Source organism: Apis laboriosa, unplaced genomic scaffold (genome assembly GCF_014066325.1).
Source record: "Apis laboriosa isolate Shangri-la unplaced genomic scaffold, ASM1406632v1 scaffold113_cov153, whole genome shotgun sequence".
Classification (NCBI taxonomy): domain Eukaryota; kingdom Metazoa; phylum Arthropoda; class Insecta; order Hymenoptera; family Apidae; genus Apis; species Apis laboriosa.
In genome coordinates, this window is record NW_025220892.1 from 1,532,308 (window position 1) to 1,545,567 (window position 13,260).

Here is a 13,260-nt window from a genome sequence, read left to right on the forward strand (position 1 = left end):
CATTTGAATTGAATAAGGTATATTCGCAATATAATGGTTCTGAAGCAATCCTCGAACTGAATCATATTTATAATATAACTTAATAAATTAATATATATTGAATAAATATTTATATACTTGAATAATATTAAATAAATTTTACTTACATTATTATATTTTTATTGATTATAATTAATACTAATAAATGATATGTATAAAATGATATTAAAAAAAATAATAGACATTCTAATCATAGATGAAATTATATTGTTCATGTTCAAAATCATCTGAGATGTGAAGATGGCTGCAAAGTCAGTATCGTGTGCGCCAAATACATTGATTAAGAAGTCCAGATAAAATGTATCGCCTTATTGTTTGTCATGCGATTTTTCAAATTGAAAAAATAAACTAAGAATAAAGCTGTAAAACAGCAAGTGATGGAAAGATGGTGAGGGAGCATTTTTGCAATTGGTATGGGTTCTCAAACGCTGGAAATTTTGAGACAAGGCGTCTGGGCGAGCCTGACAGGAGGCTGGTTTTACGATCCCCATCTCGATGTTTTTTCAAATACTTTTCACTTATATATTTGGCTTTTCTTACTTTGCCTACCATTTACTATATATCTTGTAAGTCTATTTATATATATATATATATATATATATATATTAATTTATATAAATCATTCTCTATTTTTTATAAATAATAAATTGTATATGTTTACATTATCTATGAATATTATAATTTAATAACATGTATTTTAGGTTTTTATATTTGTAAATGAATTTTATATAAATTTTGATTTGTTTACGCGCGCGCGCATGCACATGTGTATAATGTAATATGGATGAATATGTAAATTTTTCGTAATTATATACTCATAAATATATAATTATATTATTATCTAAAATTTAGAAAATCAATTTTTTATTTTATAGTATTTTCCACCAACGTTATATGTTTGGATAGCATATTGTTCTTCAATTGGAGCATTGTTTGGTACAATAAAGTGTGTTAATCATGCACTTCATTGTATGTATGATACAACTGAATGTCTAGAAGAATCAAATCAAACTATTAGTCAACACAGATCAGAAAATGAAAAAAGACGCACAGTGCATAATAAATGTAGGGAACAATCACAAGAACAAGTAGATCATGGAATAGAACTACAAGTCTTAAATGGTATAATAGATTATATCTTTTATATTTTAAATTCCTCAAGTAATTTCATTGTACATCTTATTTATGTTTAAATTTTTATTTTGAAATAATTATATTGAATATATTTTATAAATTTCATTGTAATTTATATAATTTTATTATAATATTATATATTATGAAATTATATTTTTGAAGAACAATATTTATTTTTTTATGTTTTAGGAAAAACAGATACACCACCTGTAGAATGCTCATCACGTAATTCTTTTATTGAATCAAATGTACAAAATGCAGATGCAGATAGTATAACATCTGAATATAATCGAGATAAACCTAGTTCAACTATAGATTTGAAAGTAGAAATTCACAGAAAAAATAGCTCTGAAAGTTCAGAAGAAGCACAACAGTTGACTAAACCAATGGTATCTAGTATAAATATACATGAAGCAGATTTAGCTTCTACGCAATATCATGAACCATGTTTTCGAAATATAATAAATGGTACTAATTTTATAATTTTTATGATACAATCTTTATAATATAATTGCTTATTTTTATATATTATTTTTATATTAATATTTCTTTTGGGAAATTTCGAATGTATATAGATAGAAGGTTGAAAAGACAGAAATGTGTTGTAATTACTGAAGAGGATCGACAAAGTTCAAGAAAATTATGCAGACATGCATCTGAAGATTCGCGAAATCGTCATTCTAAACAAGGTAGTCTTGGTAAAACAGGTTCAGAGAGTCAAATAAAACAAACAAGCTCATTAGAATTGGAACATCATGAAGATGATTATCCTTACTGGAAATCAAACCAAAGTGTTCGACGTCTCAATTCTAATTCGATTCCAATAGAAACACATTTAATGAATGATCATCCACAAAGTTTAGAAATTATATCAAAAAAAGAAGATACAGAAAAAAATAAAATTTCATCACATCCACAATCTCTAGAGGTGAAAATGAATAAATATTTTATTTGAAAAATAAAAAGAAATAAAATATTGAATGAAATATATTTAAATACTTTTCTTGCTCTTAAGGTTATTACAAAAAAACCACATCAACAACTTATTCATCCACAAAGTCTTGAAACAATTGGTGCTACTAAGAATATAAACACTACAGATGACAATAATTTACCTCTTCACCCACAAAGTCTTGAAACAATTAATACTAAAAAGGTATTATTATAATATGATTATAATAATATACAATGTACAATATCATACATATATGCATGTAAATAAACATACGAATCTATAAATATATAAATATATAAATATTTAATATTATATAAATATTTAATAATAATTATATATAAATATATAAATATAAATGTGTGTGTGTGTGCGCGCACGTGTGTATGAAAATATATTAAGAAGTTTTATATATATATATTTTTTAAAGGTATTACCTCAAAATACATTAAAAAAAAACCAATTACAATTATTACCATATCTTAGTTATGGATCAGAAATAGTACATCCTATAGAAGAACAAAGTGATGAACAATTTGCTAATGAAAGTTCTGGAGGATTTAGTCTTCAGGATTCTTATAGTCCACTACTTACTCGAAAGACTTGTGAAACTAATGCTACCTCTAATCGGGATAGAAGTCTTAGTACTAGTCGATTTGAAGATAGATTTTCAAGGTAATTTAAAAAATAAATACAATATTATTAAATATTTAATATATAAGATTATTAAATTTAATTTTATATTTAGACGCAATGAAGATGGTGGTGTAGATAATGATTCTGCAAATTCTCGTGATGCATTAATTGAAGAATCAAAACCTGGTATTAAAAGAAGATATAGTAATACAAGTCAAAGCAGTCATGAATTCTCAGATTTAGACAACTTATTCAAAGATAAACAAGATAAATCGAAAAATATTGATGATCCATTAAATGTTGGAAGTATAGTTGGAATAGATCAATTATTTGAAAGTGGTGATTGCACAATAGAATCACGAATAAATAAAGGTAAGTTTTTAACTTTTTATATCAAATTGATATTTATTATTGAAAGAATTTTGAAAAAAAAGAAAATAAAGATTTCAAATTCGTTTGACAGGATTACATAACAAAGAACCAGATTCTGGTTCATCTAATGTGATGCCTTTTGAGTATACGACATACTCATCAAATATAGAAAATGAAGTAAAAAGAATGTTACTTCCACAAATAGAAACAGATAACAAACGACATCAAGGTGCAATACCCAAACAAAGCCGTCCAAAACCTGCAATAGAAGCCATAGATGATAATATTATAACTACCGAACAAACCCGACATAAATTAAAACGAACATTAGAAGTTAAAAGAGATAGAAGAAGAGACGGAAGATTTGATAGATTTGAGCAAACTAGTGGTTCAAACAACGAGTTAAGTACTCTTAGTCTTGCATCTTCCTTATTAGCTACATTATTAACATCTGGTCGAGAATTACCAGGTCAATCTAGCACTGTATCTGATTTAAGATTAAGTCGTAATTCAGATAATCGAAATTCACGAAAAAGACGTGGTCCTTTAAAATGTTCGATTAGACCACATCGTGTACCCCGAGATAGAAATCGAGATGATAACGTCGTTCCACTTACTGCTTTATTTGGATTGATATCAAATGAAGAATGTCATTTAGTTTCTAATCATAATGATGCTGTAGAAGCTGTACCTTATTTTCGAGATGAAAATGGACGCTGGCTAGCTTATACCTTTGATGAAAAAGGATCTAATGTTGCTGCTGCTGCTGCGCAAGTTCCTTCTAATAATAACGATAAATTATTAAATACATTATTACGCCAACAACTTAATCAAAATTTACATTATGATGCCAATTGGGAGTTAATAGACTCCTTAAGTAATAGTTATAGTAGTTTATCTTTAAATTCTCCTGATTTAAGTGTTATAATAGACACACCACCTGTTTTGTCAAGTCCAGAAAGTAATCAAACTAAGGCACAAAATTCATTATCTTCAAATCCAGTGGAAACTTCAGAACGTGATCAATTTCATCAAAATAATGGAAATTCTATTCAATGTGAACTTGAAACGTTAGAACGAGATCAATTTCATCAAGATATATTATCACGTATAGAATCGATGACAGAGAGAAATCAAAGATTACGAAATTTATTGGGATATTTCAACTTAAATATTTATCCAGCAGATTCAAATCGTCGAGATAGACCTGCTTTAACATTACAAACGTGCGCAGTAGGGGATATAAATACAAGTTTATCTTGGAATCGATTTATTGGTGGTTTAGATGGATCCGAATCTAAAACTAAACAATTAAGACAAGACAAGCAATATTATTATAAATGGAAAATTGGTAAATTACCACATATCAAAGTACGATTCGATCGTTTATTTTTATTGGCCTTATTAGATCGAAATTTGACGATATTTGAGACTATTATTTCAACATTTTTAGCAATTGCTGTTGCAGGATTGGGTCTTGTATTGCTCCAACAAGGATTTTATCGAGATATATTTGCTTTCATGTTTTGTTTTGTAACTGCTGGATGTCAATATTCATTATTAAAATCTGTTCAGCCTGATGCTGCTTCTCCAACACATGGATTTAATCGTATTATAGTATTTTCTCGACCTGTATATTATATATTGTGTTCAGGATTCGTATTAATCTTTAATGAATCTTTAAAAAACTTTAAAACATCTGAATTTCGAATATATGGTTTACGAATTGCTGATTATGATGTTATATTACAAATTCGTAATATTTTATTAATTTTTCTTTTATGCTTTCCCATTATATTTTCATTAGGCTTACTTCCTCAAATTAATACTTTTCTAATGTATCTATGTGAACATATAGATATTCATTTATTTGGTGGAAATGCAAGTACAAGTTTAATCTCTTCAATATATTGTCTTTGTCGCAGTATTGTTACTGTTGTTATATTGTATGGATTTGCTTATGGAGCACTCACAGAACCTAAATCTTCACAACATATTTTATTCTCTATTTTTGCGGGTTTATTGGTTGCTATATCTTATCATCTAAGTAGATCATCATCAGATCCTACAGTAATATGGGACATTGTTAAAACAAATTTGTGGCCACCAGAAATTTATACTGAAGAAAAAGAAGCTAAAATCATCGAGAATACATCTCATAAAGATAATTTACCTACAACATATAAAGAAGCAAAAATTAGAACTTCTGGAAGAAAAAAACATGTAAAAATTAAAGTGGGTGAACAAATGTCGGATACAGAATTGGTTGATCCATTACCTGAAAAATTAAGGGCAACAGTGAATGCAAGATTAAAAAATGATTTAATAATATGTGCAGTAATAGGTACTTTATCTTTTGGAATCCATTGTTCAACTGTATTTTCAGCTTTACAACCAGAACTGAATCCAGTTTTATGGGGTATTGCAAGTTGCCTTGGATTTTTACTACATTACATTGTACCACAACTTCGAAAACAGTTACCATGGTTATGCTTATCAAGACCAGTATTACGTAGTCATGAACATGCACAATTTGAAGTTCGTGAACCTGTGAAAATTATGTGGTTTGAAAAGGCATATGTCTGCCTTTGCTTTTTAGAAAGAAATATTCTTTATCCAGTAGTATTTTTAGGAGCACTTACAGAATGTTCATCAAAAATTGTATCTAAATTTGGAGAAAGTATAGGAGCATTAATTATAGTTATATGTGGATTAAAATCTTTAAGATCAGCATATTCTGATCCATCAACACGTTACTTAGTCTTAATCTTTGCTGTTTTATTTTTCAAACTAGATTTTCGAAATCTCAGTGAGACTTTTTTAGTAGACTATTTTATCACAGGAATAGCTTTTGCAAAAATTTATGAATTACTTTTAAAAATACGATTTGTAGTTACGTATATCGCACCTTGGCAAATTACTTGGGGTAGTGCATTTCATGCATTTGCTCAACCTTTTTCTGTTCCACATTCTGCTATGTTGTTTTTGCAAGCGGGGATTTCTGCACTTTTAAGTACTCCTTTAAATCCCCTTTTGGGCAGTGCAATATTTATATCATCATATGTACGTCCAGTAAAATTTTGGGAACGAGATTATAAAACAAGAAGAGTAGACCATTCAAATACACGAATGTCTTCGCATTTAGATCGAAATCTAGGTGCAGATGATAATAATTTGAATTCAATTTTTTATGAACAATTAACAAGATCATTACAACACAGTCTTTATGGAGATCTTGCTCTTGGTCGCTGGGGAAATGTGGAACAAGGTGATTGCTTTTTACTAGCGTCTGATTATTTAAACTGTTTGGTACACATTGTTCAATTAGGAAATGGATTAGTAACCTTTCAATTGAGAGGTCTTGAATTTAGAGGAACATATTGTCAACAAAGAGAAGTACATATATTATTTTAGATATTAAAATTTCTAAATAAAATAATATGTTACATAATTTTAAAACACTTTATTTTTTAGGTAGAAGCAATCTCTGAAGGAATTGAAGATAATGACAATTGTTGTTGTTGTGAAATGGGACATTTTTCAAATGTATTAAGCGTAAATGCAGCTTTTAGTCAACGCTGGTTAGCTTGGGAAGTTGCAAGTGCTAAGTACGTTTTGGAAGGATACTCGATTTCAGATAATTCAGCAGTTTCTATGCTTCAAGTGTTTGAGTTTCGTAAAGTACTAGTTACTTACTATGTCAAAAGTATTGTTTTCTATGCTGTAAAATCACCAAAATTGAAATATTGGTTAGAGAATTCCGATATTTCTGATGCCCTAAAAATAACACTTGATAAAAACTTCGTTGACCTGGATCCTGTTTTTAATTTGAGTATTCACGAAGATTATGATATCCGAACGTGTGGCATTACAAGAAATAGTTTTTGCAATGTTTATTTGGATTGGATACAGTATTGTGTTACTAAACAAGATAAGGTAAATTTTCAAATATATGTAAATTATATTAATATTTATATAGCATTAATTTATTAATACCTGTTTTAGACATTAGATAAATCAAGAAATTCATCATTGGTATCTTTATGTCTTGCTTTAAGTCTCTTGGGAAGACGCGTTTTGGGAGCACTATCTCATAACACTGTTTCCAGTGTTGAATTTTTTTTATATGGTTTACATGCTCTTTTTAAAGGTATATCATTTCATTAATAAATTATTAATTTATTATTAAATTATTAATTATAATTATTAATAAATAACGAAAAAAATTTTTTTTTAAATTTAAAAATATTTGAAAAATGTATATTTACATATTTAGGAGATTTTCGTATAACATCAATTAGGGATGAATGGGTATTACATGATGTTGATTTATTACGAAGTGTCGTAGCAAAAGGAGTAAGAATGGCATTAAAATTACATCAAGATCATTTTATGAGTCCAGAGCAATATAGTGAACTGTCTGCTCTTTATGAAGCTATAGATAGTCATGATAAAAATCTTGTAATTAGTCATGAAGCAGATCCACTTTGGAGAAATGCTGTTTTAAATGGCGCACCAAGCCTTTTGGCACTTAGGTACTTTGATAGCCTATATCTAAATATTTCTAAAATTTAAATTAAAAAAATAATTATTATTACTTATTATTTTGATTTTTAGACATGTACTTGATGATGGCATTGATGAATATAAAGTTATAATGCTTAACAAGCGTTTTTTAAGTTTTCGAGTGATTAAAATGAATCGTGAATGTGTTCGTGGTTTATGGGCTGGACAACAACAAGAATTAGTTTATTTGAGAAATAGAAATCCTGAGCGAGGTTCTATACAAAATGCTAAACAAGCTCTTAGAAACATAATAAATAGTTCTTGCGATCAACCGATTGGATATCCGATTTATGTTTCACCATTAACAACTAGTTATGCAGAAACTAATGAACAATTATGTTCCATAATTGGTGGACCTTTAAGTCTTGGTGTAATTAAAAGTAATGTCTTAAAACTGTGGCAAAGGTACCCCTTAGTATTATATCATGTAATTATAAATTATAAATTATTAATAAAAATTGCAAATGGTAAAGTTTATCATCATTATGATTTTTACTTATAGAATCAGAAGAAGATGCGGTCAAGGTTGTTCATCTGGAGGGACAGGGTCTCAAGATGATGGAGGTTTTGGAAATGATGGAGTATATGCAATGACTACATATAATATTCATTTAGGTATTTATAATATCTCAATAATCATTATATTTATTTTTATCATTTTCATTATTTTACAATATAAAAATAAAATTTTTGATATAGGTTATGGACAATCAGCAGGTCATAACACATCAGGTTCGCAATCTATAGATTCTGGATGTCAAATTGGTGGATCAGCTGGACGAGGTTCTTTAGGAAGAACGAATACTGGATCCTTAGGTGGAAATAGAGGATCATTAGCTTCAGTTGGAAAACCAACAAGTTCGACGCTTGCTAGTTTAGCTGGTCTTCTTAGTAACAGCGATATTAAAACAGAAAGTAAAAGTGAAACAAGTTTCACGAGTAAACTTGAAAAGGACGAAGTTTTACAACGAGTACGAGTAAGTAAAAAATAAAATTTATTTTATAAGATATATATATATCTTTATAAGATATATATATATCTTATAAAAAATATATATCATTATATATATCTTTTTTATTAAAAATTTATTAAAAATTATTTTATTTTTTCATTATTAGATTATAGATCCTAATCAAGTATATGATGCTATTAATTTGGGTCGTCGCATAGATGTAATTTGGCCAGATGAAAGAATGAGGCAACAAGGTGGTAGATCTGGATGGCAGCATTGGGTACCTGAAAGAGGTATGGAAGGATGCGTTGTTCATTGTTGGTCCCCAAATCATCGTGATCCTAATCGACGATCTCATGTAGATAAAGTTATTTTACTTGTTAAAATTGATGATAAATATGTTCCAATAGCGGAACAAGGTGTAAGAGATCTGGGGGCAGAAGTATGATGAAATATTTTTAAATTTTCTGTAGTAATGTATATTAAGATGATTTTCGTACATTTCATTTTTTTGAATCACATATTGCAAATATTGATATCAATGCATTATAAAAATGAAAAATTCATTCCAGTTATAAAATGATAAATATAAAAATTTTTGATGGAAGATTATTCTTGAAATTGTAAATATTGAAAATCAACAGATTTTAATACTAGTTTCTTAATTCTAAAGATTAAGAGAGAGGGAAAAAAATGTGTGCGCGTGTGTATACATATATATACATATTGCTACAGTTATAAAATACTCTTCATTTTTCATATGATTATATGATTTTTTTTAATTATTAAAATTATTCACTTAATATTTCTTTTCTAACTCATTTCCATATTTTCATTGCAATGATTTTTTTTAATAGATGAAATTTTTTTAAAATATATATTTTTAGAAAAATGAATTTGAAAAATTATTAAAAAAAAAATGTATATTTTATCAATTATAATGAAAGAATTATATTATTTCTTTCACATTGAAGAAAAAATTAATGTCAGTCGCCAAGTTATTCAATGCAAAGTAAATTGTATCATGTTGTATTATACTATGTATCATATAATAATTAGATGATTTACTAGGAATGAAAATAGATGTTACTTGTTGTTAATAATAATTAATTTATTATTTCTATTAATATAAAAAAAATTCAAATTTTACTAATTTTTCATTATTTATATTCTAATGAAAATCTAAATCAAAATATAATGCATCAGTAATATAATGTAAAGTTAAAAAAAAAAAAATGATAATGATGAAGAATATATTGTTGCAATTTTTAATAATGTTATAATATATGTTTTTTTTTTAATTACAGTACTATTTATAAGAATTTTTAAAAATAAATTATAAGAATAAAAATTATTATTTTTTAAAAATTTCTATGTGCTTAAGTAACAGCAAGTAACATCAAAATAAATTTGTATATATCATTCGTGTTTTTCTACATTTTGTTATATTTTTTTTAAACTATTTGATATAGGTAAGTTGTAAATATGCATAACATTTCTGCAAGATTAAAGCGTCCAAATGTATTTACTGAATGTGTAATTTTGTGGGGCCATAAATTTGCCTCTACAGAACATATCGGTGCATTAATAGCAGTGTTAAATGTAATTCCATAACATTTTCTTTGTATATCTTTATTGTATAAAAGGATAATAATAGTGGTGTATTTAAACTATATAATGAATATAATAATTTATAATTTTCATTGGAAATAATAATTGATTAAATAATAAAAACAAATTAAATATCATAATAAAAATTATTACAAATGAATACACCATAATATTTATCCAAAATCGAAAAATAAATCTATTATCATTTCTTCTTTTAAAAAAAGAGATTCATTGAAAGTTTTTACCTAATTTTATACATTAAAACTTATATAATAATTAATTAATAACTAAAAAAGTTGTTTGCAAAAGTATAAAATACTCTTTTACTCAAAATAAAATAGGAAAAAAAAATATAACACAAAAAATTACAGATTTTGCAAACAACTAAAAATCACAATATTGCCTTATCATAGTGTTTCTTGAAAACACTTGACTGATAAAGAAATTTTAACTAGTCTTTTAATTGTTGGTACATATTTATATATCGCTTGCTGCCAAGGGACAAAAAAAAATCTCTCTTATCAGGGAATACATGAATTACATTTTTTTATTAAGTCTTTGGCCTACTATCTATAATCAATAGTAATTTCATACATAGAATTGCTTTAAAATCAAAAATAAATAAGAATAGAAGTCAGATTAAATAACTATTTGTCATCCTTATATCAATTATGCTTTATTTTAAGTTTGCATTCATTATTTGATAATAAACAATTGTTAACTTTATTGCATAATGTGCTTCAAACAAATTTTCTTGAATCAATAATTAATCTCATTAATTATATTTTAATAAGAGACATTTTAGCGATAGCAATTATGCAAGCAAAGTAAGTTCCTTGAAATATATTTTAATTTTAAACTAGAAATAGTTCAATAAGTAGAGTTAATATTATAGATTAAAAAAAACTGTTCATATTAATTAATATAAAATATTGTATGTAATATACACAATCAATTTAAAAATCATTTTATAATCATGTTATAAAATTATTGGTACCTATAATAAATTACTAAAAATTTGTAAAATAATTAAAAAAATATTATTATAAATAATAAATAAAAATGTTATCTTTTTTGAAATTATGACTTCATGTTCTTACCCTAACATTTATTACTTATAATAGAATTATAATATTAATCTCAATTGAAATTCTAAAGTTTCAAAATTGATTTCATTATCTGTTCTTAAAATTCATTTAATAATAGTTACATTATATAATACATAATATATAACATTATACATATATAATAGAATTTAATACAATTTATTTCATAAAATTTCTTCATCTAATTTTATGATTTGTATTTATATGTGATTATTAATATCTAAAAATACCATCTAAAAACATTTATGTGACATTATTATTCATAAAACAGAATTATATAATACAATATAAATTATAAAAATATGTTTAATTATTTATTATGATGATTTTATATAATACATATAATGAATATTAAACTTTTTTTTTATTATTTTCAGAATTTAAAGATGTATTAGTAAGTTTTTGTATTAAATTTTCTATAATATCTAAATCAGTTAAACCTACAAACTTATCCACAACCAATCCACTTGAAATTGCTATAATAGCTGGTACAGCTTTCACTTCAAAAATATGTACTAATTCTGGATTTGATTCTAAATTTACAATGGCAAGATTTAATTTATCCATTGGGCCTATTAATTCTATTAATTTAGGTGTGAGAATTTTACAAGGATCACACCATTCAGCATGAAAATTCACAATAACAGGTACAGAACTATTCATTACTTTACTAACAAATTCATTATTATTATTTATTTCAAATTGTTTATTTTTTTGATATGATGAAGAAATATATCTCACTAAAATTTTTGAAAGTTTAATAGTATTACACAACATTTTATAACTTTTTAAATTATTATGTGTTATAAATTGTTATTTAAATAAAAAAATAAATAATAAATATTAAATATAAATAAAATTAAAACATTTTTTTTTTAATATATATTTTACGTAATTAATAAAAAATATTTTTGTTTATCATATTTTTGCTATCATAAATTCTGAAAGTGTATAGAAATTAAAAAAAATTAATGAATTTTTACATTTATTTTATATTACTATAACAATTATGATAAAATAATACTTACGATAAATTTTTAGAAAACCCAATTAATAATTCGAATTGGTCTGATAGATTCTGTTATTACAAATTTAATGTATCCCATTAAACCAATTATAGATGATATTATTAATAAAATGAGTAATAAAATGCGCCAAATAAATAAATGATCATATATCTGTAATAAAATATATTTTTTACATCTAAAACTATGAGAATTAAATAATTATTTTATATATATATAAATATTAATATTAATATTAATAGAAATATATTAAAATTTTATAAAAATTAGTTACCTTTTTATTACTTATAATAGATTTTCCTGATGCTCTTGGCAATGTAATTAAAATAATTGTGCATATACTAACTATAAATATAGCAATAATACCAATTTTTTTTTCAATTCTTAAAGAAATAATAAATATCAATAGAGCTAAAGCCCAAAGAACTAAAATAAGGAATAATCCTATACCAACTCCAAATATCAAATTAGTCATACCACTAAAAACAAAAAATTTATAAATTTATATAGATATTATTATTATTATATATTACAATATTTACAATTTATTTTTATTTAACTTTATCAATTAATTAAAAAAATTTGAATGATAAAATTTAAAAAAAGCAGATTGCTAGATTTTAATAAAATAAAAAATATATAATTAATATAAAAAAAATATATATACAATTTTTATAATGATTAATAATGCAGTCTTGAAAAATATATATGTATATGTATTACGAATAATTAAATGTATTTTAAATAATATTTTTGCCTTTTTATTAATAAAGTTTATAAAAATAATTCATTCATAAAAATATGAAAAAAACATTTGTTACATATTATCTGTACAAAATAATTAAACATTATCAATAAATAAATAT

At 25.0% G+C, this 13,260-nt stretch overlaps 3 protein-coding genes across 4 annotated transcripts; 1 reads left to right on the plus strand and 2 right to left on the minus strand.

Annotated features, from left to right (window-relative positions):
* Nucleotides 1–302: 302 nt before the first annotated feature.
* LOC122715975 (pecanex-like protein 1) lies at nt 303–9,338 on the plus strand. 2 transcript variants are annotated; one of them, XM_043938624.1, is made up of 15 exons: nt 303–605; nt 915–1,161; nt 1,363–1,641; nt 1,749–2,101; nt 2,189–2,329; nt 2,556–2,800; nt 2,874–3,133; nt 3,225–6,529; nt 6,608–7,069; nt 7,139–7,283; nt 7,410–7,668; nt 7,751–8,104; nt 8,202–8,314; nt 8,399–8,676; nt 8,819–9,338. In XM_043938624.1, exons 1-15 carry the CDS (start codon nt 453–455, stop codon nt 9,098–9,100), a joined length of 6,876 nt encoding a protein of 2,291 aa, XP_043794559.1. In that variant the 5' UTR covers nt 303–452; the 3' UTR covers nt 9,101–9,338. The 2 variants fall into 2 exon arrangements, 1 of the variants encoding a protein (XP_043794559.1); XR_006346931.1 differs by lacking the exon at nt 8,819–9,338 and having other exon boundaries at nt 7,751–8,126; nt 8,399–8,533.
* Nucleotides 8,767–12,869, minus strand: LOC122715988 (transmembrane protein 218-like). Its single transcript, XM_043938656.1, has 3 exons — nt 12,669–12,869; nt 12,398–12,547; nt 8,767–8,936 (listed from the first exon to the last, which is right to left on the minus strand). The coding sequence occupies exons 1-2, from the start codon at nt 12,867–12,869 to the stop codon at nt 12,407–12,409; spliced, it is 342 nt and encodes a 113-aa protein (XP_043794591.1). The 3' UTR covers nt 8,767–8,936; nt 12,398–12,406.
* LOC122715985 (thioredoxin, mitochondrial) lies at nt 11,673–12,152 on the minus strand. The gene has a single exon (XM_043938641.1). The coding sequence runs from the start codon at nt 12,144–12,146 to the stop codon at nt 11,721–11,723; it is 426 nt and encodes a 141-aa protein (XP_043794576.1). The 5' UTR covers nt 12,147–12,152; the 3' UTR covers nt 11,673–11,720.
* Nucleotides 12,870–13,260: the final 391 nt, after the last annotated feature.